The sequence below is a fragment of the Podarcis cretensis genome, assembly GCF_951804945.1.
Source record: "Podarcis cretensis genome assembly, chromosome: 14".
Lineage (NCBI taxonomy): Eukaryota > Metazoa > Chordata > Lepidosauria > Squamata > Lacertidae > Podarcis > Podarcis cretensis.
The window spans coordinates 16,254,846-16,279,440 of record NC_137183.1 but is presented as its reverse complement, the minus strand read 5'-3'; the positions used below and the strand labels follow the sequence as shown (position 1 = coordinate 16,279,440).

At 47.3% G+C, this 24,595-nt stretch overlaps 1 protein-coding gene across 2 annotated transcripts in view; it reads right to left on the bottom strand.

Annotated features, from left to right (window-relative positions):
* The window catches only part of GATM (glycine amidinotransferase), a 36,015-nt gene extending 12,678 nt beyond the window's left edge, over positions 1 to 23,337 (bottom strand). For both annotated transcript variants that reach the window (XR_013833219.1, XM_079954341.1), the window contains exons 1-4: positions 23,184 to 23,337; positions 14,319 to 14,543; positions 7,081 to 7,276; positions 5,487 to 5,677 (exon numbers count right to left, since the gene is read on the bottom strand). Coding sequence is in view for 1 of the 2 variants with exons in the window: in XM_079954341.1 (XP_079810467.1) it covers positions 5,487 to 5,677; positions 7,081 to 7,276; positions 14,319 to 14,543; positions 23,184 to 23,252 (681 nt within the window). In the remaining variant the exon portion in view is untranslated. The remainder of the gene's footprint in view (positions 1 to 5,486; positions 5,678 to 7,080; positions 7,277 to 14,318; positions 14,544 to 23,183) is intronic.
* Between the last annotated feature and the right edge of the window lie 1,258 nt (positions 23,338 to 24,595).

The window sequence follows — 24,595 nt, the reverse complement described above, 5'->3', positions numbered from 1 at the left end:
GCTATTGCGTCCCGGTGTAAAAGATGCAAACACACCCAGTCGTTAGTGTGTTTATTTATCAGTCCTTTATTGCAGTAATAAAATAATAAAACAGCATTACTCAGATTCTCCTGGGCTGCTAGCAGTCATGGCTGCTTCTGTCTCCCTCAGAGACAAAGACAGGCAGTGAGGAATAACTCCTCCCTCCTTCCAAATCACACATCAGAATGGACAGACGTCACCCAGAACTCCTTAACCCTATGAGTTCTGAAGACACTAACACCCCCTCTTCTGTCCATTCCTGAGGTGACTTGTGAGTGTACCTTTACAGACCTCTGTGAGATCAATCCCTTCCCCAATGCCTTGCGCCTTTTCTTGGCATTTCTGTCAGGCATCTGTGGAACCTCCTCACAACTCCCAGGTTCACATTGTGCGAAACCAACCCACACACCTGTGGCCTGATACCTTTCAGGTGGAATGCCCTTTGTTGTGCGACTTGACCGTCTGGGCACAAACTCAGGTACTTCCTCTGACTCACTGTGGTCAGCAGGTGAGTCCTCTGCATCACGGGATTCCCCCTCTGACTTAAAGCGTCTTCGAATTCTCTGCATCACGCTAACAGGAGACGCAGGCTCACTCTTGGGCTCTCTTTTAACAACTTGTGGAGACGCCCCACCCTGTTCTTGACCCTGGTCATCGACCTGGTCGTCAGCAGGCACAGCCTCTGGCTCTCCTTCCTCATCAGAATCTTCCCCCTCTGAATCAGACAGGCATTCTGAGAGAACGTCACGCCTTGCAGGAGTCTTTAACCAACCTCCCTGCTCATAGAACTCAGCGTGTTTACTGATCAAAAGCTTACTCTGATCACCTCCTGGATATGCAAACCGCCATGCTTTAGATGACGGTTCATACCCACAGAAGATCATTTTCTGGAACTTGGGTCCACCTGGCCTTTGCAAAGCCTTTGGCACCGGCACCAAGGCTGGTGACCCAAACGAACGGAGGAAGTGAATCTGGGGTTTCCTTCCGTGAAGCATGAAAAACGGGGTGTCACCTACCACTGAATTGTAGGACCGATTCCAGGTGAAATTCACAGTCCGAATTGCCTCCATCCAAAAGCTTGGAGGTAACCCAGAGTCTGACAGCAACACCTGTGTAGCCTTAACCAGAGCTTCACTTCTTAGCTCTGCCACCCCCCTCTCTTGAGGAGAAGTCACCTTGTGATGTATCCCTTTCTTGTGAAAGAACTTCTGCAGAGCAGACCCAGTAAACTCTGCACAACGGTCACTGCGAACTCCCTGTACCTTGGTGGAGAACCTTAGTTCCACCTCCTCAACCCAATTTTTAATCAGTTGTGCTGCATCTTCCTTGGATTTCAGAGCATGTGTCCAGGAATTCTGCGTATGATCATCAAAAATTGTTAACAGATACCTGGCCCCTCCCAGACTTGGCTTTGCCATGGGGCCCAACAGATCTATGTGAACAAGCTCAAAAGGTTTTGTGGTTACCCTGTCCACCCTGGGGTAACTGCACCCTTTTACCTTTGCCTTTCTGCAGGCCTTACAATCTAGGGATTTTCCACATTCCCTAATTTTACAGCCTTTGGTACACTCCTGTAACACCTGGATTTCTTCAAGAGAACTATGGGCTGTCTTCTTGTGCCATGCACATGCACATGAAACATGAGTGGGAACTGTAGCACGCATAGCTTGTGCCCTCTCAGCCTTCCCCTCACCCCTCAGAGGCGTTTTAAGAATAAAGAGATCATTCTGCCCCTTTTCAACTCTGACTAGTTGCTTCCCTCCCTTGGAGATTGTACAAACATCTTGTTCAAAGTACACCTTAAACCCCTTCTGCAACAAATAAGGGACAGATAAAATACAGTGACGCAACCCAGGTACAATGCAAACTTCCATCTGCTCCTGCAAAACAGAAAAATAGACATTTGCAACGTTAGTCACATTTTTCTTTTCTCCATTTGCAAACTGAACAGTTTTTCCATCTGGAACTGCCTTGCAATTCCACATCTCGACAGCAGAGGTCTCTGGAATCAGGTTGCGGTTAGCTCCTGAGTCGATGACAAAGCATAGGTCATTGTCTCTCTCAGAGCTGTTCTCAAACATTGCAAGACTGGCTGTCAGCTGATAAGCATCCTCACTGACTCCAGCAGGTCCGCTTTGCGCATTCCCACGTCTGGCCCCCTTTCTGGGCTGGTTACCACGGAAACCTGGCTGGTTCCCATGAGAAGCGACCTTGACAACATCCTGCCTCGTCTCCCTGCCTCGGTGGGGGCAGGAGCGACGCAGATGTTCAGTTGAATTGCAAATAAAACAACGTCGAACGGAAAAATACTGCCCAGGGCTCCTTTCAGCCGGCTTGGCCCCCCTTCTTCCGGAAGAGCTCTCTGTGCCAGCCTTGCCCTCGCTGAAACTGCATTCCACTCCGTCACTCACAGTGGAAAACTTTTCAACCTTGCCTTTGGAATTCTCAGCCCCCCCAATCTTCACCTCAGGGACAAGGGCTTCAGCCATCTTTGGGCTCTTTATGACTTCTCCAGGGCTCTGGCCTCCTGCTGAGCTTTCACACAAACTTCTCAGCACCTCCCAGGCAGCCCTTGCTGACTCTATGCCCTCCAAACTAGGCAAGAGCGATGCGTGTACGCATGCTTTCAGCATACCAAGCTCTCTTTGCATTCTCTGCTGGCTATCTTCAGGCAACGCAGCCTCAAAGCCTGCAACGTCTGTCCCATCAACACCTGGATTGAGGGGTAGTGGCTCTTTCTGGCTTGCATCCCAAAGCCCTGTAGCCAAAAACAAACCCCGCACTTTTCTGGACCAGATTTCCCATCCTTGGGCAGTGAGCTTTTCAAACGGAATGTCCTCAAAGACCTGGCTGTCTGCCATTTTCTTCCCGGGGTCCCAGCTGTACTCACGTAACCAGTCAGCTCTTCCAGCACCCGGTTTTCAGCCGCTCTCAGCCGCTCTCAGCTCTCAGCTCCTTCCAGCTCCTTCCAGCCAGCTGCTCTGCCTCTCAGCATCGGGCAGGACTCAGCGTCTTCCCAGCTGGCCCCAGCGTCTTCCCAGCTGACTTCAAAGCACACCGGCACACTTCGCAACAGCTTTATAGCAGTAATCAGCGTCCATAACCTGTTAGATAATTGACGTGGCGTAGCTAATTGTTTTACGAACCCAATTAGCCTCAGCTGCTTACAGCGATCTCTGGTCCGGCACGTTTCCCTCTCAGCTGCGCTGATCCTTCCGTCCGCCACTAAGTGCAGAGTAAAACACAGCGGAGCTATTGCGTCCCGGTGTAAAAGATGCAAACACACCCAGTCGTTAGTGTGTTTATTTATCAGTCCTTTATTGCAGTAATAAAATAATAAAACAGCATTACTCAGATTCTCCTGGGCTGCTAGCAGTCATGGCTGCTTCTGTCTCCCTCAGAGACAAAGACAGGCAGTGAGGAATAACTCCTCCCTCCTTCCAAATCACACGTCAGAATGGACAGACGTCACCCAGAACTCCTTAACCCTATGAGTTCTGAAGACACTAACATCCTCAACCTCGGCCCTCCAGATGTTTTGGGCCTACAACTCTCATGATCCCTAGCTAGCAGGACCAGTGGTCAGTGATGATGGGAATTGTAGTCTCAAAACATCTGGAAGGCTGAGGTTGAGGAAGCCTGGCCTAAGCTTTTCCAGGGCTGATAGTTCTAGCAGGGAGGGTTGCCAATGCAGACATGCTGTGGCCAAACGCTGAGTTCTGGGGTGAGGAACACGGATCGTCCTGCAGATATTATTGTTGGCATTGAGCTCCCATCAGCCCCTGCCAACTGTTAGGATTTTTATCTATCCAAGCGAGTGGTACTATGATCATGTGAGTGTCTGAGTGAGCATGAGAAAGTAAGTGTGTTATCTCTTCCAACTGAGTACAGTGGTACCTCGAGTTAAGTACTTAATTCGTTCCGGAGGTCCGTACTTAACCTGAAACTGTTCTTAACCTGAAGCACCATTTTAGCTAATGGGGGCCTCCTGTTGCCGCCGTGCCACCGGAGCACGATTTCTGTTCTTATCCTGAAGCAAAATTCTTAACCTGAAGCACTATTTCTGGGTTAGCGGAGTCTGCAACCTGAAGCGTATGTAACCTGAAGCGTATGTAACCTAAGGTACCACTGTACTATTGGAAGTTGGTTTCACTTCTGTGTGTGTTGCAGTTCTGTATAGTGGTACCTCGGGTTACATATGCTTCAGGTTACAGACGCTTCAGGTGACAGACTCCGCTAACCCAGAAATAGTACCTCGGGTTAAGAACTTTGCTTCAGAATGAGAACAGAAATCGTGCTCCGGCAGAATGGCGGCAGTGGGAGGCCCCATTAGCTAAAGTGGTGCTTCAGGTTAAGAACAGTTTCAGGTTAAGAACGGACCTCCGGAACAAATTAAGTACTTAACACGAGGTACCACTGTACTGGTGTTCAGAGAGCACAGGTGTACTGATGGAGTTTCTGTATATAAAAGGTAAAGGGACCCCTGACCATTAGGTCCAGTCTCTGGGGTTGTGGCGCTCATCTCGCTTTATTGGCCAAGGGAGCCGGCGTACAGTTTCCAGGTCATATGGCCAGCATGACTAAGCCGCTTCTGGCAAACCAGAGCAGTGCATGGAAATGCCGTTTTTACCTTCTACTTGCACTTTGACTTGCTTTTGAACTGCTAGGTTGGCAGGAGCAGGGACTGAGCAACGGGAGCTCACCCCATCGCGGGGATTCGAACCGCTGACCTTCTGATCAGCAAGTCCTAGGCTCTGTGGTTTAACCCACAGTGCCATGCGCCTCCCTCTGTATATAAGACTGTAAATAAAGTAGTTTTAGAACTACGATTGAGTCTTTCTTCTGCTATGATATACCAGAAGACTGGTGTGCTCTTTTGAGGAGAGAAGAGTCGCTTGTTACCAGCCACTCTGGACTGAGGAAGATTTATAGCCAGAGAGAGCCATCGGGGAATGCTCCGGAGACTTGGGGAAGTTTGCAGCCTTCCCAGGGCGTTTTCCCAACACCAACATGGCCAATCAATGGTCAAGGATGATCGGAGTTGTACTCCAATAACACCAGGAAGTACCCTTGCTCCTGCCACCATAGTTGCTTCCTTGAAAGCCAAAAGGATCATAAAAGGTAAAGATAAAGGGACCCCTGACCATTAGGTCCAGTTGTGACCGACTCTGGGGTTGCAGCGCTCATCTCGCTTTATTAGCCAAGGGAGCCGGCGTACAGCTTTCGGGTCATGTGGCCAGCATGACTGATGAACCAGAGCAGTGCACGGAAACGCCGTTTACCTTCTCGCCGGAGTGGTACCTATTTATCTACTTGCACTTTGACATGCTTTTGAACTGCTAGGTTGGCAGGAGCAGGGACTGAACAACAGGAATTCACCCCATTGCGGGGATTCGAACTGCCGACCTTCTGATCGGAAAGTCCTAGGCTCTGTGGTTTAACCCACAGCGCCACCCGTGTAATACCTGGTCATAAAGTTCATCCGCCATGGTGGGCTTTGGTGCTGTGGTCCATTTTGATCCGCGGCGGAAGTACTCTTTGATGATGGGCCGGTACGCTCTGTATTCAAAGAAACGGGCGCGCCAAGCCATCGGCGCTTCAATGATCTCGTTCCCAATGACCAGCAGAATGTCTCTTGGCATAGCTGCGTACATCCCTACCAAAAGAACAAAGTGTTTGATCTGGGGATCCAATCAACAGTGGCACAAATCCTGCACACTGGATCCCATTCAAGGTTCGATTTTGCTAGGTAACAACCCAGTGGAAGAGGGAGTAAAGCAAACAAACAAACAACAGGCTACTGAACATAACAGAAACAAATCAACCTGATTCCCAGCGTCAGTTTGCCAAAATGTGTTATGACCCAACCTTATTTTGGGGACATGGCTGTGTTTCTGCCACTCTTAACCAGAGTGCCAAGCCTTTATCAAAAAGCAGCAAAACGGTGCACTCAAGTTCAGGCAGTTTGTACGGGACAGACAAACGTTTCAGCGTGTCATCCATTTTAATCCATCATGGCTGCTCCGCTCTGTGCCTAAAAGCGCATCACAACTGCATAACAGTGATGTCTATGTAGGCCTAGCAAGATCTAGATCAGGGGCCGACAACCTAAGGCCCATGGGCCACAAGTAGCCCACAGGGGTCGTTTTACCGGCCCACAAGCCGCCCCCAAACCGAGCCACCCACTCGGCGAGTCCCCACGTGCTGCGCTAAACCGAAGTAGTGCAGTGTGGGGACTCGTGAGTGGCGCCAGAAATTGTGTCTGCGCAGACACAGATGATGAAAATCGTGGACACACACATTCACACGCACCCGCAATCTGGCCCATGGAGGCAAGGTAAGTGTTATGTACTGAGTTGAATAGGATCCAGAATGCAGCAGCCTGATTGGTCCACAGGAGCCACCCAATCCAGCTCCAGGTGGAAGTGAATCCGCAACCTGATTGGCCTACAGGAGAATCCCAGAATTAGCCAATCACATGGGGTCCATTGTGTAAATAATGTATATAAAGCAGATATTCTGGGGGAACTTCCATTCCTCCTCACCACTATGAGCTGAATAAAGAGCATGAAATCCACTCTCGACTCCGAGTATATTTCAGTAAGCCTTGCCAACCCCTGATCTAGATTAACAGAAGGGACTGTACTGTTTTACTGTAAACAACATGCATCCCCTGTGAAACTATAGATAGCAATACACTAAATTGCTTAACAGTAGGCTACTGTTGTCCTTTATGAATTGTCACGAGGACTTTAAAGTTTTTTTGTGTTTTTTTAAAGAGGAAACAAATCTCATCAATAACGAATAAACAATACTTTATAAACTAATGAGGAGACGGAGACATGGTTCACATCCACAATGTACATTTTAAGCACATTTTTACCACTTTTCAGTGTCATGGCTTCCTCCAGAGAATCCTGCAGCTTACCCATCACAGAGCTACAATTCCCAGCACCCTTAAACCACATTTCCCAGGATTCCCATGTGCTTTACATGTACGGCTTGGATGTGGGCATGCTCTAAATCGATTCTGCACATTCCAAGTCACTGAGCAATTACCTGTGGACTCAAAGTCAGGCGTTTTATATTTGGTTGACCAGTCTAGTGGCTCTGGCCTTCTCACAATCACTCCTTCCATTTTCAGAATATTGCACATCTCTTCAATTTCAGCAATTGCTTTCTTCACATGATCCTGGGGAAAACTCTGGCCTCCATACTTCTGATAGAACCCCCAGTACTTCTCATAGGTATTCGCCTGGTAATCAATAAAGAAAAAGCAGAGAAAAAGCAGACATGAACCAGCAGCATATTGCAAAGAATCACTCTGTATTCATCTACTAACAGTTAAACAACAGTATGTCAATCTCATAGGACTTGTATATTCAGGTGATTGCATTTTCTGTAATTCTAAGTTTTTAAAACTATTTTTGAATAGTATTACATCTGCTCAACAACCACAGCTAATTTTTTCCCTTCCCACTCTTATTTCAAAGCTATTATTGTCTTTGTATCAGAAAGGCACCTGGATAATTTGGTTGCCAATAAATATTGCTGCAAAGATTTCTGAGATCATGGTCTTTCCAACGAGTGGCTTCTGTCTAGGTTTGTTAATGGTCTTACTTTAAATGCTGTGAGGATCCTATGCCCTTTTGAAATGTGCTTTTTCCGGGTGGGGGTTATTGGGTTGTTGTTTTTATTTTGATTATGTATTTTGTGGTTTTATATTTGGATTTTATTCTGTGAACCGCCCTGAGACCTCCGGGTATAGGGCGGTAAATAATTTCAAATACAGTGGTACCTCAAGTTAAGAACCTAATTTGTTCTGGAGGTCCATTCTTAACCTGAAACTGTTCTTAACCTGAGGTACCACTTTAGCTAATGGGGCCTCCCATTGCTGCTGCACCGCCACCACACAATTTCTGTTCTCATCCTGAAGCAAAGTTCTTAACCTGAGGTACTATTTTTGGGTTAGCGGAGTCTGTAACCTGAAGCATATGTAACCTGAAGCATCTGTAACCCGAGGTACCACTGTAATAATAATAATAATAATAATAATAGTAATAATAATAATGTATTTTAAATTGTCAGAACCAAGCCATGTGAGGTAATAAATTAAAATTATTGCTATTCACATGGCACCTGAATCACATGGCACCCCTGTAACTGCAAGCAGGAGAAATTCCACTGAGATAAACAAGAGCGATTGCCGGACAGTTTTTCATAGTAGTTAGAGTCCTGGGCTTAGACTAGAAAGACCTGAGTTCAAATCCCCATTCAGCACAAAGTTAACTGGGCAACCTTGTGTCAGCCTTTCCCCCCTCTATTATTTATATGCCACCACTCTGGGCTTCTTCTAGCAAAATATACAAACACAAGGAACATTATTACACTGGCAATTTCTACACCTGTTTCCATCAAAATTGTTCAACACCCCTAGTTAAGACTTGTAGGAATTGGGTGCAGTGGCTGCCATTAAGTCAGCTGCCTGAGGGAAGGGGGTGCCTGACCCGAACGTTCTTTTTTGAGCCTGCTTTCTTCCTCCTCCCTCCAGTTCCTTTTTCCTCACGTGTCATGACTTTTTAGACAGTGAGCCTCAAGTCAGAAACCACCTTAGTACTGGATTTATGTAAGCTGCTCTGACGGTCATTTTTCCTTCAAAGGCAGGGTACAAAATGCCTGAAATAAACTTCCGGTTTCAGGGCCGCGGCCGCGAGAAGTACCAATACAGTGGTACCTCTGGTTACGTACTTAATTCGTTCCGGAGGTCTGTTCTTAACCTGAAACTGTTTTTAACCTGAAGCACCACTTTAGCTAATGGGGTCTCCCACTGCCGCTGCGCCACTGGAGCACGATTTCTGTTCACATCCTGAAGCAAAGTTCTTAACCCGAGATACTATTTCTGGGTTAGCGGAGTCTGTAACCTGAAGCGTGTGTAACCTGAGGTACCACTGTACAATACATCTGTCACCTTCCTCTTATGTACATGCAGAAAAAAACCCATAGTGGTACCTCGGGTTACATATGCTTCAGGTTACATACGCTTCAGGTTACAGACTCCGCTAACAGGTTAAGAACTCTGCTTCAGGTCACAGACTCTGCTTCAGGTTAAGAACTTTGCTTCAGGATGAGAACAGAAATTGTGCTCTGGCGGCGCAGCAGCAGCAGCAGGAGGCCTCATTAGCTAAAGTGGTGCTTCAGGTTAAGAACAGTTTCAGGTTAAGAACGGACCTCCAGAACAAATTAAGTACTTAACCCGAGGTACCACTGTAGTGGAATGAGTGTTGCAGCCAGCCGCCTTCCACAGAACGCAAGCAAAGCTTTGCACATATGCGATTCATTATATGTGAATGCCACGTATTAAGGCTTTGAACAAGTCAATGAATAAGTGAATGTGGCTTTAAAAAAATAAATAAATACTGCCCCCTGCCCCTCCACCGGCTGCTAAAAAAAGAGGTCAGCAGAGCAGCGAGCTCAGCCAACAGTGAACATCTGTCACTGTATTTAAGTTTCAGTAGGAAAATGTTAAGAAGGCCTTTAGACAGCTAGAAGATGAATTGCTGCAGCGGCGGCCAAATGTACAGTACACAGCCCGAGATTTTCTGCCAGCAGGACTCAGTCCTGGAGACTCAGAAATGGCCTGGAATGAAACCTGTAACATAAGCACGACCTTCAGAGACTGCCAGCTCAGCAACTCGGAACCTACATGTCGAACCACTCATTGCAGGCTGTGATAAATGCACTTTTAAAAAATAATAATAGGCACCCTTTTACAAATAAAATATATAAAAGTGGTTTGGTACTATGGCGTTTGCCTATTAGGTGGATCATAAGGAAAGGGTTCAATGAGTGTGAAGTGATTGGCCAGTGGGAACCCAAGGGGAGGAGTTAGAGTTGGAGACACAAGATTTACCCACCCGGGAAGAATGGCAGATGAAGGTGATGGACTACATGGAACTGGCGGAAATGACTGGCAGAATCCGAGACCAGGGAGAAGAGTCGGTGGAGGAAGATTGGAAGAAATTTAAAGACTATTTACAGAAACATTGTAAAATTAATGAATGTTAGAAGGATGTTGGAATGAAGTTATGCGGTTTTAGCAGAAATGTTATAAGGGTTTAGGAAAAAATAGACTGTTAATTGGTGAAAGGAGGGAAAGTAAAGTTACATCATATTGAGATAAATTACAGAACAAAAATTGGAAAAGATGGAAAGGATTTGCTGAAATAGTTAACCGAATTAGAATACAAAAAAGGGAGGTCAATGAAACAAGCAGATGAAAGATAAGTTATGGGAAGATTAGTTGTGTTTTTTTCTTCTTCTTCTTTTTTCCTTATTCTGATGTGTTGTTTTGTTCTTGTTTAATATGGTGCTTTTACTTTTGCTTTTTGTAACCCTTAAAATTTTTAATAAATATTATTTTTTAAAAAATAGAGTTGGAGTTGTTGGAAAGTCAGTTGGGAGTTGGAGAAGAGGGAGGATAAGTCTGTGGGTTGGTCGAGTTGTGTTGTGAGAGAGTGAGAAGAACTGTTAGGTGGAGTCAGATAGATAGTTGGGATAATCAATTTGAAGTTGTTAGGAACATATAGGTCAGTAAAACAACTAAGATTAAGAAACTGCCAATAAAAATTAACTGAAACCATAAACTTTTTCATGCCTATAAAATAAACTTGGTTATTTGTTAAGGTTAACAATTGTCTGGACTCAGTGTGTACCCGAGAGAAACGGGTTGGTGGCAGCGGGAAAGCAATCACAGTGGTGGCACAGGGTCAATAGACCGTCAAACGTCCGGGGACCCTGTGTGATCGCCACAGCTACCCTCTCAACTCTGTTGGGAAACTGTCGCAAACTTCCCTTGGTGTCATTCCAGGGGCCTGGAGACTCTTATCAGAAGCCACACAAGTACGAGATTATAGGGGTCTGCTTGGAAACACTGTTTCCTGATACAGTGGTACCTCGGGTTACATTCACTTCAGGTTACTGACTCCGCTAACCCAGAAATAGTACCTCAGGCTAAGAACTTTGCTTCAGGATGAGAACAGAAATCGTGCTCTGGCGGTGAGGCGGCAGCAGGAGGCCCCATTAGCTAAAGTGGTGCTTCAGGTTAAGAACAGTTTCCCTAGGGTTGCCAGACATCTGGGGAAACCTGGACGTGTCCTCATTTTGGGTGCCAACATGCCCATCCGGGCAGATTTTTACATTTTAAAGGAAATGTCTGGGTTGGGGAGCATGTTTATGTTTGGGAGGGTCCTGTACCCCAGAAGCGTCGCAGTGGAGCGAGGCTGTCGCAGCAAAGATCAGGTCATGCCAAGGATTGGGGCTCGGGCTGTTCTGCACGCCACAGGCACTGCCAACCTGAGCTGGGAAACAGGCACAGGGGCGTGGCAGCAAGAGCCCCGCGCACCTCTTTCCCCGTCTCAAGTTGGCAACATCTCAGGCTGCCCTCTTTTTGCTCTTCAATATATGGCAACCCTGGGTAGCGCTGTGGGTTAAACTACAGAGCCTAGGACTTGCCGATCAGAAGGTCAGTGGTTCGAATCCCCGCAACGGGGTGAGCTCCCATTGCTCGGTCCCTGCTCCTGCCAACCTAGCAGTTCCAAAGCACGTCAAAGTGCAAGTAGATAAATAGGTACCGCTCCGGCGGGAAGGTAAATGGCGTTTCCGTGCACTGCTCTGGTTTCGCCAGAAGCAGCTTAGTCATGCTGGCCACATGACCCGGAAGCTGTACGCCGGCTCCCTCAGCCAATAAAGTGAGATGAGCGCCACAACCCCAGAGTCGGCCACGACTGGACCTAATGGTCAGGAGTCCCTTTACCTTTTATATGGCAACCCTATGCAACCCACCCACCCCCCGAAAATTGACCTGTGAAGCAGCTCCGTCTCTTAGAGGTTTCTTGCTTCACTTTCTAAACCGCATCGCTTCCATGTGCCTGTCAAGCCACTCAAATATTATCAGTGTATTTACTTCTCTACCTGCAGCCGATAGTGTTCTTTGCAGCCAGATTAATCTGGCAGCATGCAAATGTCAAACAAGATCTGGAATACGAATGCTGGGCTGACAGCGCAGCTGAATGAATGTTGACTCTAAAGTAATTCTCATTGTGCTCCGTAATCCTTCCTCCTTAGCAAGCGTGTTTAGGGTTTGCTCTCTAAATAAACTGTGAAAGTAAGTGCAGAAGCATGATATAATAAAATTAATATGGGTTTGTCAACCAGCAGCCTAAGTGCCGGATCTGATGGCCCCATCACTGCACGTCCCTGGTTTGACTCTAAAGCAGTTTTCCATGTTTCCTCCGTGTGACAGCCAAAGCTAATGGAAATTGCACTCCGAAATATCTGAAGGAAACCAGCTTGATGAAGGCTGCTCTTACTACTGCAGGCTACTGACTACTACAGACACTGAGCACTTAGGAGAGATTTTGTGGGGTGACATAAAGTTTCAGCCCCACACTTTTACAACAGCTGCATAGAGTAGGTAGCCCACCCCACCCCCAGCTCCACTACAAGAATACAGTGGTACCTCGGGTTAATTCGTTCCGGAGTTCCGTTCTTAACCTGAAACTGTTCTTAACCTGAAGCACCACTTTAGCTAATGGGGCCTCCTGCTGCTGCCGTGCCGCCAGAGCACGATGTCTGTTCTCATCCTGAAGCAAAGTTCTTAACCCGAGGTACTATTTCTGGGTTAGCGGAGTCTGTAACCTGAAGCGTATGTAACCCGAGGTACCACTGTACAGAACTTGGCCACCCTTTACTTACAGGGTTATCCGGAGGTTCAGAGTATGTTGCCAACAATATGCTGATGACACAAATCTCTATTTCTCCTTTACAGTGGTGCCCCGCAAGACGAACGCCTCGCAAGACAGAAAACCCGCTAGACGAAAGGGTTTTCCGTTTTGGAGGCGCTTCGCAAAACGAATTTCCCTATGGGCTTGCTTCGCAAGACGAAAATGTCTTGCGAGTTCCTGCGGGGTTTTTTCCCCCTTTTCCTAAGCCGCTAAGCCGCTTATCAGCTGATCCGCTAAAAGCCGCAAAACCGCTAATAGCGCTAATCCGCTAAGCTGTCAATGGGCTTGCTTCGCAAGACGAAAACACCGCTATACGAAGAGCCTCACGGAACGGATTAATTTCGTCTTGCGAGGCACCACTGTACATCTGCAGGCATGGCAGTGGAGGTGCTGGACGGGTGTCTTGCCTCAGAAATGGAAATGAGAGCCAACAAATTGAAGCTCAATCCAGATAAGATGGAGGCCATACAAGTGGCACTTCCCCAGACTGGATGGCTGGGAGATTGCCAGCTCTTGATGGCGTTACACTCCCTCTGAAGGAGCGGGTATGCAGCTTGGGGGTACTTCTGAATCCCTTGCTGTCACTTGAGGCTCAGGTGGCCTCGGTGGCCCTGAGTACCTTCTATTAGCTTTGGCTGGTGGCCCAGCTGCGCCCCTGTCTGCAAGGGATAGCCTAACTGCTGTTGTTTATGCTCTGGTAACCTCTAGGTTAGATTACTGCAACGTGCTGTACATAGGGCTGCCTCTGAAGACTGTTCAGAAACTTCAGCTGGTGCAGACTTTGGCAGCCAAGGGGCTCACTGGGGCAAAACAGTTTTACAGTCAGTATTACACTGACTAAACCGGCTGCCAATTAGTTTCCAGGCCCAATTCAAAGTGCTGGTTTTGACCTATAAAGGCTTAAACAATTCAGGACTCTATGAATGATACAGTGGTGCCTCGCAAGACGAAAAGAATCCGTTCCGCGAGCCTCTTCGTCTAGCGGTTTTTTCATCTTGCGAAGCAAGCCCGCTTATCGGCTTAGCAGATAAGCAGATAAGTGGCTTAGCGGCTTAGAAAAAGGGGGGGGAGAGAAAAAAACCCCGCAGGAACTCGCAAGACATTTTCGTCTTGCGAAGCAAGCCCATAGGAAATTTGTTTTGCGAAGCACCTCCAAAACGGAAAACCCTTTCGTCTAGCAGGTTTTTCGTCTTGAGAGGCATTCGTCTTGCGGGGCACCACTGTACATAGGCTTCTACTCTAGATGCAGACTGTCTGTCTGAGCTTGCAATTCCCTCCTTGTAAGAGCTACGAAATTGGAAGCAAGCCAATTTTTTTTCTTGCAATAACTTTTATTGATTGGGGGTAGCAGGCAGGCACCCAGAATCCTGCAATTGCTATTAAAAGTCTTCGGTACTCGTAGCAAAACAGACATTGTAAAAGCCTGTTATTGCAAAACCTCTCCAGCGTTTGCAGAAGTGGGAAGCTGCAAAGGGCATACATAAAGTCTTGCGACGTAGACAGCAAATGGTTTACCTTGACCTCCACAGAGAAAGGAGGAACGCAGGCATTTTCGGCTCTCCCCACAATGACTTCCTCAAGCGGGTCCCATTCGTTGTATGAGCAAACTGGGCAATCCTCGGGAACAGGGTCAGGGGCCTTGTTATTTTCATCAGCAACAGCACAGGTCGTCTGAGAGGCTGCAGCCGCGTGGGTGCTCTGGAAAGTTCGCTGCACCCATCCTGTGAAGACGCGTCCAAGCTTTAATGAAAAAACAAAAAGTGGGGGGGGGAGGTCACTTCATTAATTTAGATTCTTTAAACATCATTCTGCTAAGCGAGGAGCCAAGGAGCTAGTCCTCATGATCTCGACAGCACACACACACATATACATCCAAGAAGCTCCATCCTCACAGTGGCCAAGACAACGATTCTCTTCTAGGGAAGAAAGGTTCTCCATTTCATTTGCCTCGAGTATTTGAATGGCAAGATTCTTTTTTATTATTATTAAAGATTTTCTTGTTTTACAGAAGTATGTGTAATGTCTCTCGTATTTTTTCCATGTAACATTTTTACAAATCAGTTTCATTTGTTGAGACATTCGGGGGGAAGGGGGGAGATGGGTGGGGGTGGGGTCGGCTGGCGATATTATTTATTATTATTATTATTATTATTATTATTATTATTATTATTAATAATAATAAAATTTATACCCCGCCCATCTGGCTGGGTTTCCCCAGCCACTCTGGGCGGCTTCCAACAAAACATTAAAATACAATAATCTATTAAACATTAAAAGCTTAAGCTCTATTTTGCTTAATGTATGTAGGGTTTGGTGTCAGCGTTGCTCATGCAGGTTCTCTGCTGTTTATTTGTGTTTCTTTGGTGGTGAGAGAGGTTGGGGTTGGCCTAGAATGTGGTTGTTTGTTTGTGATTGGCTGTGGTGATCTTTGTTTTCGTGTGGTGCATGATTCTTTTTTAAAAAAAGAAAGTAAATTTTAGCGCCTCACACACTTGCAAGCAGGTTCATGCATGATCTGTGCAAATGAACTCCTCGTGTGTGAGATTGCTTGCACCAGCAATGTGCAGAATCGTGATTTCTTTTTCCTGTGAGCAGGAACATCGCAAGTGCTCGAACATTCACCTGAATACACAATGAGTAAAAGTGGGGGGTTGCAGGAGCATGCCTGCAAGCCCCCCCTCCACAATGTCTTCCAGCCGCTCTTCAGATTTACAATTAGCAAAGAAAGGGAACCGGTTCGAAGGGAGGTTTCAAAGCACGTTCAGTCAAAGACACTTTTTAAAAGCCTTCAGCCCTTCATGCCAATTGCACAAAAATCAGAAGACTAATGCTGAACAGCGCAATTTACTTTCCTGTGCTTGAAGAGAACTCTCAAGCCTCAAAAGCACAAGGACCCAGTTCAGGAAAAAGGAACGAGCTCAAGCACTGCTGCCTTCTTGTGCTCATAAAAATTCTGAAAATGCAGTAAGTGAAATCAGGTGCAGGCACAAAAGTGTACACAAGTCCTGTCCCCAACACCCCAGACCAGAAGCATGGGACCTGATTTGGGTTTGCTCTGGGCCCCGCAAACCCTTTCAGCAGCTCCAGAGAAGGGGCTGTGTTGTATGCAAGATCCTGCACAGCTGTGCAGGGTCTATTTGCAGAGGGAGAGTAAACGCAAAGCGCTTGAGGGAGGGAAGCGACTGTGCCGACTGCCCTATATCACCAGAAAACATTCGGTGGAGCGGGGCCAGCATGAACAGCAAGCAGTAAGAATTTCAGCACCAGGAGTGAGCAGTCAACAAAAGTTGCTAATGTAAACGTATCCAAGCCAGGACATGACACAACACAACACACCTCACCGGGGAGAGGAATCTTTACAAAAGATGGTCTGCTACTGAGCCACGGCTCTCCCCATACTTCCAACATACGCTCCAACATTTCTCCGATGAAAATAGGGATATCCTATTTTGTTATTATTCATATTATTATTATTTTACTCTTTTTACCTCACTTATCTGACTGGGCTGCCCCAGCCACTCTGGGCAGCTTCCAGCATACAGTGGTGCCTCGCAAGACGAGATTAATCCGTTCCGCGAGTCTCTTCGTCTAGCGGTTTTTTCGTCTTGCGAAGCAAGCCCATTAGCGGCTTAGCGCTATTAGCGGCTTAGCGGCTTTTAGCGGCTTAGCGGATAAGCGGCTTAGCAGCTTAGAAAAAGGGGGGGAAAGGGGGGAAAGTCAGAAAAACTCGCATTTTCGTCTTGCGAAGCAAGCCCATAGGAAAATTCGTCTTGCGAAGCACCTCCAAAATGGAAACCCTTTCGTCTAGCGGGTTTTTCGTCTTGCGAGGCATTTGTCTTGCGGGGCACCACTGTATATAAAAACATAACTAAACATTTTAAAACTTCCCTATATAGGGCTGCAGGGACGCGGGTGGCGCTGTGGGTTAAACCACTGAGCCTAGGGCTCACCGATCAGAAGGTGAGTGGTTTGAATCCCCACGACGGGGTGAGCTCCTGTTGCTTGGTCCCTGCTCTTGCCAACCTAGCAGTTCGAAAGCACGTCAAAGTGCAAGAGGATAAATAGGTACCGCTCCGGTGGGAAAGTAAATGGCGTTTCCATGCGCTGCTCTCGTTCGCCAGAAGCGGCTTAGTCATGCTGGCCACATGACCCGGAAGCTGTACGCCGGCTCCCTCGGCCAATAAAGCGAGATGAGCGCTGCAACCCCAGAGTCAGCCATGACTGGACCTAATGGTCAGGGGCCCCTTTACCTTTATACAGGGCTGCCTTCAGATGGCTATGGAGTTGGATAACTCATTTCTCTGATGAAAATAGGGATGTCCTAAGGAAAAGTGGGACATTCCGGGCGATCAAATTAGAAACTGGGATGGCTTCTGTAAATCTGGGACTATCCTTGGATATTTGGGACTGTCCCTGGAAAAGAGGGAAATAATAATAATAATAATAATAATAATAATAATAATAATAATATATTATTTATACCCTGCCCATTTGGCTGGGTTTCCCCAGCCACTCTGGAGGGTCTGTTACAATTAACATGAGACATGCAGGAAATTGTCTGGTACAATCCCCCCTGACGTTTATGTAGCAATGCTGGACTGGTCTGGAACTCCCTTCGCTGCATGAGGATTGGAGCCACAGTGGTCTTGCACTGCTCTTCATCCAGGCTGCTTCACCTTGTCTCAAGGGGTGGAGAAACTCTTGCAGCCCATGGGCCAAGTTCCAATCATGGGCAACCTTCTGGGTGCCACATGTCAGCAGTGGAAGGAGGCAACAGTCATCAGAAAAAAACATAAATAATGCCTTTGGTACGAGGCTGATTTAAAGACACACTCATGCATCCCTCTGGTCACAGCTCAAGGACACATTCCAGCCAGGCAAAATCACTCAAGCAGGGTGCAAAGTTTGAAATTCACCAGGTACATTTTGCACCTGGCTTTTGGCCACTTGCAACCAAGTGAAAATGCCCGGGGGAGGGGGCAGAATGCTGCCTAATGCATGGGTAGGCAAACTAAGACCTGGGGGCCGGATCCAGCCCAATCACCTTCTAAATTCGGCCCGTGGACAGTCCAGGAATCAGTGTGTTTTTACATGAGTAGAATGTGTCATTTTATTTAAAATATATAAATGTATTTATTTAAAATGTATCTCTGGGTTATTTGTGGGGCATAGGAATTCATTCATATATTTTTTTCAAAATATAGTCCGCCCGCCCCCCAAGGTCTGAGGGACAGTGGACCGGCACCCTGCTAAAAAAGTTTGCTGACCCCTGGCCTAACGTCTTCAACATCTGGAGGTACGTGCTTTGGGATCTTAATAATAATAATAATAATAATAATAATAATAATAATAATAATAATTTATACCCCACCCATCTGGCTGGGTTTCCCCAGCCACTCTGGGCGGCTTCCAACAAAAGATTAAAAATGCATTAAAACATCAGTCATTAAAAACTTCCCTTGACTGTCTTCACACACATCAGCAACAGTTCATCCTGCAGAATTTTCTACCTGTTATATTTCATCTGCACAATCAGAATGAATTTCAGGAACCAAAAAGTCACATTGCAAAATATGACTTTCGAGCCGTCTGTCCCAGAAATGGCAACTAGGCATTCCGTTTTGGCAACACTGACCCTGGTTTAAGGAGCCATTTGGTGCCTAGATTATATATCTGAGTTTCTAACACTGCCTGTGGAGAGTGGGGTGCAGCTGGGAAGGGCCAGATAGGAGGCTTGGAGGGCCACATTACAGGGGCTTAGCTTCCTATCCAGAATGCAGAATATAAGGGAGAGAGGATTGGCTCCAGCTCTCCAGTGCCTGTGTACACAGTGGAAGGTACTTTTCTGAATTTGGGACATCTACTTCCATGCAAGGCACAACACATAGGGATATACGCTTTGCTTGCTCCCCTCCCAAAAAACCCAAAAACTGCTCTGGCATAACTGGATCAGGCTTGAGGACAATTTCTCCCTGCTCTGCAAAGCTGAGCATTCCAAGCTACTTAAAAGAAGCTGGTTGCAGTTGTTCCACACCAGCTGTTGGGAAAGGCTAGACAGCGAAGCTGCGGATGAGCAAATATGCCCTATCCTGTTGCAGGCTGTTAATGATCAACATTCCCCGACCCAATATGGGAGGGGTATGCATGCCTGCTGGCTCAGCAAAAGAGAGGGAACGGCGGGAGCGAAATAACCCTTCCCTACGTGAGGCGTGGGACGCAGATGGCGCTGTGGGTTAAACCACAGAGCCTAGGACTTGCCGATCAGGCTGTTCGAATCCCCGCAACGGGGTGAGCTCCCGTTGCTCGGTCCCTGCTCCTGCCAACCTAGCAGTTCGAAAGCACGTCAAAGTGCAAGTAGATAAATAGGTACTGCTCCGGCGGGAAGGTAAACGGCGTTTCTGTGCACTGCTCTGGTTCACCAGAAGTGGCTTAGTCATGATGGCCACATGACCTGGAAGCTGTACGCCGGCTCCCTTGGCCAATAAAGCAAGATGAGCGCTGCAACCCCAGAGTCGTCCGCGACTGGACCTAATGGTCAGGGGTCCCTTTACCCTTTCCCTTTCTTACTGTAGATGCCGCTGATGTCTCCTTGTGTTAGAGCAAAGATCTGACCTGTCTTGGGCGGGGGGGGGGGGGGGGAGGAACCCTTTCAATTGTGTGGCTCCCCTTTGCATCTGCTAGCACGCCTCACGGAAAGGTAAAGGGTAAAGGGACCCCTCACCATTAGGTCCAGTCGTGGCTGACTCTGAGCTCTGTCCCAGCTCCTGCCAACCAAGCAGTTCAAAAGCACACCAGTGCAAGTAGATAAATAGGTACTGCTGTGGCAGGAAGGTAAACGTGTTTCCATGCGCTCTGGTTTCTATCACGGTGTTCCGTTGTGCCAGAAGCAGTTTAGTCCTGCTGGCCACATGACCCGGAAAGCTGTTTGTGGACAAACGCCGGCTCCCTCAGCTTGAAAGCAAGATGAGCGCCGCAACCCCATAGTCGCCTTTGACTGGGCTTTTTAGGAGGGGCTGCAGCCCAGCGCAAGTAGCATCTCCCTTGCATGCAGACGATTCCAGGTTCATTCCTGAGGATCTCCAGGTAGGGCTGGGAGAGAAACCAGTCTGGAATGCTGGAAGGATGCTATTAGTCAGTGTAGATAATACTGAGCAAGATGGATAAGCGGCTCAGTATAAGGCAGCAGGACAGGGGCGCAACAGTGGCCTCCCTAAATGTAGTAAAGGTAAAGGGACCCCTGACCATTAGGTTCAGTCGTGGATGACTCTGGGGTTGCGGAGCTCATCTCTCTTTATTGGCCAAGGGAGCCGGCATACAGCTTCCGGGTCATGTGGCCAACATGACTAAGCCGCTTCTGGTGAACCAGAGCAGCGCATGGAAACACCTTTTACCTTCCCGCCGGAGCAGTACCTATTTATCTACTTGCACTTTGATGTGCTTTCGAACTACAAGGTGGGCAGGAGCAGGGACCAAGCAATGGGACCTCAACCTGTTGCAGGGATTTGAACTGCCGACCTTCTGATCGCAAAGTCCTAGGCTCTGTGGTTTAACCCACAGTGCCACCCGTTCCAGCAAGTGGTATTCAGATGCATATCGCCTCTGCTTACCGCAGGAAATACATAGCCAACTTCACAACTAGCAGACATGGACAGATTGGGGCAGGAGAGGGAGGAATCTCTTACAGCTGTCAACACAACTGCTATGTGTCAATCTGAGAAGAATGGCGCACCTTGAACTTTGGCACCTCCCTGGTAAGGCAAGTCGTGTTGGAGGCTAACTTCTTACCTGGCTGAGAAGGAATGCTCTGAGAGAGTCCACATTGCTAAAGTGCACATTCCAGGACTTGAAGTTAAGTCCTGTTGACAAGGCGGCACCTTCCTTAACTCGCTCACAACAGATTACAGTGGTACCTCAGGTTAAGTACTTAATTCGTTCCAGAGGTCCATACTTAACCTGAAACTGTACTTAACCTGAAGCACCACTTTAGCTAATGGGGCCTCCTGCTGCTGCCACACCACCGGAGCATGATTTCTGTTCTCATCCTGAAGCAAAGTTCTTAACCTGAAGCACTATTTCTGGGTTAGCGGAGTCTGTAACCTGAAGCGTATGTAGCCGGAAGCGTGTGTAACCTGAAGCATACGTAACCCGAGGTAACACTGTACAGTGGTACCTTGGTTCTCGAACTTAATCCGTTCTGGGAGTCCGTTTGACTCCTGAAACTGTTCAAAAACCAAGATGCAGCTTCCGATTGGCTGCAGGAGCTTCCTGTACTCAAGCGGAAGCAGAGTTGGATGTCGGGCTTCCGAAAAACGTTCGCAAACTGGAACACTTACTTCTGGGTTTGCGGTGTTTGGGAGTCAATTTGTTCAACAACTAAGCCGTTTGGGAACCAAAGGTACACACAAAGGCGCAGAAAGAGACAGTTGAGCGTGTTCATATCATGTACCTACTGGGCATTCTTAGTCAAATCAGATTTACAAAATAACACCCATCATTGCTTTGCTTATTTGAAAAGATCCATACCTGCCTTTCCACTAACTGTGCCCAAAGCAGCTTTACCAAGATGACCACCTGCCATGTATGTTCAGAGAGCCTAGGACGTGCCAATCAGAAGGTTGGCGGTTTGAATCCCCACGACGGGGTGAGCTCCTGTTGCTCAGTCCCTGCTCCTGCCAACCTAGCAGTTCGAAAGCACATCAAAGTGCAAGAGGATAAATAGGTACCGCTCTGGCGGGAAGGTAAACGACGTTTCCATGCACTGCTCTGGTTCACCAGAAGCGGCTTAGTCATGCTGGCCACATGACCCGGAAGCTGTACGCCGGCTCCCTCGGCCAATAAAGCGAGATGAGCGCCGCAACCCCAGAGTCAGTCACGACTGGACCTAATGGTCAGGGGCCCCTTTACCTTTACCTTTACCAGCTCTACAATTCTATGATTCTACATGACAAGACAGGGGCCTAGGATGCAACAGAGGAACACAGGAAGCTGTCAGGCCATTGGGTTCACCTCGCTCAGCAATGTCAAACAATATTCTCTCCCAGCTCTACCTGGAGATACCAGGAAGTGAATCTGTGTGCAAAGCAGATTCTGGACCACTGAGTTGCATTATTTTGCAAAAGTGGCATACATGATGCTGTTCAGCTAGTACCGAACCCCGTGCCCAATCAGCCGCTTTAAAACACACCTGCAGCCCCTCTGTGTCTCTCACCTACCCTGCATATGCCATTCGGATATATACACAACTCCACAGAATATGAAGCTCCAACTCTTGCAATTATGATTATTGCAAGGATTGCAGTGTGAGCAGAGACAGGCTTGGTTAAGGTTAGTGCAATGTGATCATCAGCTCAAGAAGAAGACATTAGGCAACCTTCACAAGCTGTTTTTTTCTTTTATGCACACATAAGCATCAGGTAAAAAAAAAAATATTTTATACCCTACAAAGGGCCAGAGATGAGTCAATGAATAGCTGGAAGCAATTTGGACAATGGGATGGGGGAGGGGAAGAGTTTCAAGTGAATTTGGATTTGGTTCCCAAACTTGTAAGCAATATTTTAATTTAAACCATTCACACACATACCCCAAATTATGGAATGTTGGAGAAGTTGAGTTATGGAAATAGTTCTATAAAAATGGAAGCATTTCCCTTATTTTTTTTAAGGCATTTAAACCTGCAAGTTAAATATATTGTCTTAAAAAATTCATATTCAGCAAGGGTAGCTCTCCAATGCAAATTTCAAAAGCAAGAATGTGCTTGCGTTGGAAATTCCAAACATTCAGTCCTGACTTTTTGCCAGATTCCACTTTTCTCTCAAGACACGCACACTCCTTCCAGTCCCTAGAAAGAAGAATTAAGAGAAGCTGTTAATCATAGCCCGGTCCCATTCCGAATAGGAGAAGATAAGAGCGTCTCCAAGCCTCAGCGAAGTCACGCTCTTACTCCGTAAGTCCTGCTCTGATGAGCAAGCAGCGTCCAGCGGCGAGAGGAATGCACTCTGCACTCTGCACATGCACAGATTCACTTTCCCCCAATCATGTCCTTCTTCCTCTCAAATTAAGTTCTGCTTTAAAATACTGTTTAGGGGGCTTGCCTTGCCTAGAAAGTAGTCGAATGTTAATTTTTTTAACACCGTCCCAAGGGAGAGAAACCTTTTCACTGCAAATTCTAGTATGTTTTCATGGCGCAAAGTGAGACGGGGTTGTTTTTAAATATAAGAATATTTAAAAATATACTTTTGTTAAAGTTGCACCCATATAAATAGAGCGCACGGCCTCGATCCTTGGAGAACTGTTCTTTCCTCCCCTTGCCCAGAGCGAGCCATCCGAGCGCCCAGGTAATTCTAGGTTTAGGATCGCCCGCACCGGGGTCTCCGCACCTACCCTGGACCCGATGTAATGCACGGCTTCGGCCCCCCGGCTCCCTCCTCGCAAGCACCGGACGCGCAGCATCCCTCTCTCTCCGCGGCTCTGGCGACAGGAATGATCCCTTCTCTCGTCCCCTCCGGGGAACACACAGCTCGCCTACCCTAAACTAGCAGCGAAAAGCGAGAGGCAGTGGGACGGCCGCGACCCTTTATAGCAGCTGCCGCCTCGCGATTGGCTGGCCCAAAGCGATGGGGCGGAGGGAGGCGGTGGGCGAGAGCCCCAAATTAGCAAGCGGCCTCCGGCCAAGGCGCCTCCGTTGCCTTTTATAGCCTCCAGGGGCGCCTCTCTGGCAGGGATGAATGGGGAAGGGGGCTGGTTAAAGACGACCATTCAGATCCGCCCCTCACCCTTTTCTAAGAAAGCCACGGGGGTGTGGGGTGTGGGGTGTGGGGAGATCTCTTGTAAGCAATATTTTAATTTAAACCATTCACACACACACCCCAAATTATGGAATGTTGGAGAAGTTGAGTTATGGAAATAGTTCTATAAAAATGGAAGCATTTCCCTTATTTTTTTTAAGGCATTTAAACCTGCAAGTTAAATATATTGTCTTAAAAAATTCATATTCGGCAAGGGTAGCTCTCCAGTGCAAATTTGAAAAGCAATAATGTGCTTGCGTTGGAAATTCCAAACATCCAATCCTGACTTTTTGCCAGATTCCACTTTTCTCTCAAGACACGCACACTCCTTCCAGTCCCTAGAAAGAAGAATTAAGAGAAGCTGTTAAATTTTCCGTGGCTGGATTTGTCCAGTGCCAGATTTACCTATAAGTTAAACAGCTATAGCTTAGGGCCCCACTCCCTTAAAAGGTAAAGGTAAAGGGACCCCTGACCATTAGGTCCAGGGAGCCTGTGAACAGCTCCCGGGTCATGTGGCCAGCATGACTAATCCGCTTCTGGCGAACCAGAGCAGTGCACGGAAATGCTGTTTACCTTCCCACCGGAGTGGTACCTATTTATCTCCTTGCACTTTGATGTGCTTTCGAACTGCTAGGTTGGCAGGAGCAGGGACCGAGCAATGGGAGCTCACCCCGTCATGAGGATTCAAACTGCGGACCTTCTGATCGGCAAGCCCTAGGCTCTGAGGTTTAACCCACAGCACCACCTGTGTCCCTTGGGGGCCCCAAAAAAATTAAGAAAAAAACCCTGGATGTATATTTCCAAAATATAAGATAAAAATAAAATAAAATAAAACCTACATACAGCAAGTGTATGGACCTATTAGGTCCATAAATTACCATATAGCATATATTTAACACAAAAAACAGTGACAATTTATTGTTGACAAAGGACAGCTGGACATATAAAGGGCCCCATTACCTTCAGTAGCTTAGGGCCTCATCAAACCTAAATCTGGCCCTGGTTGCA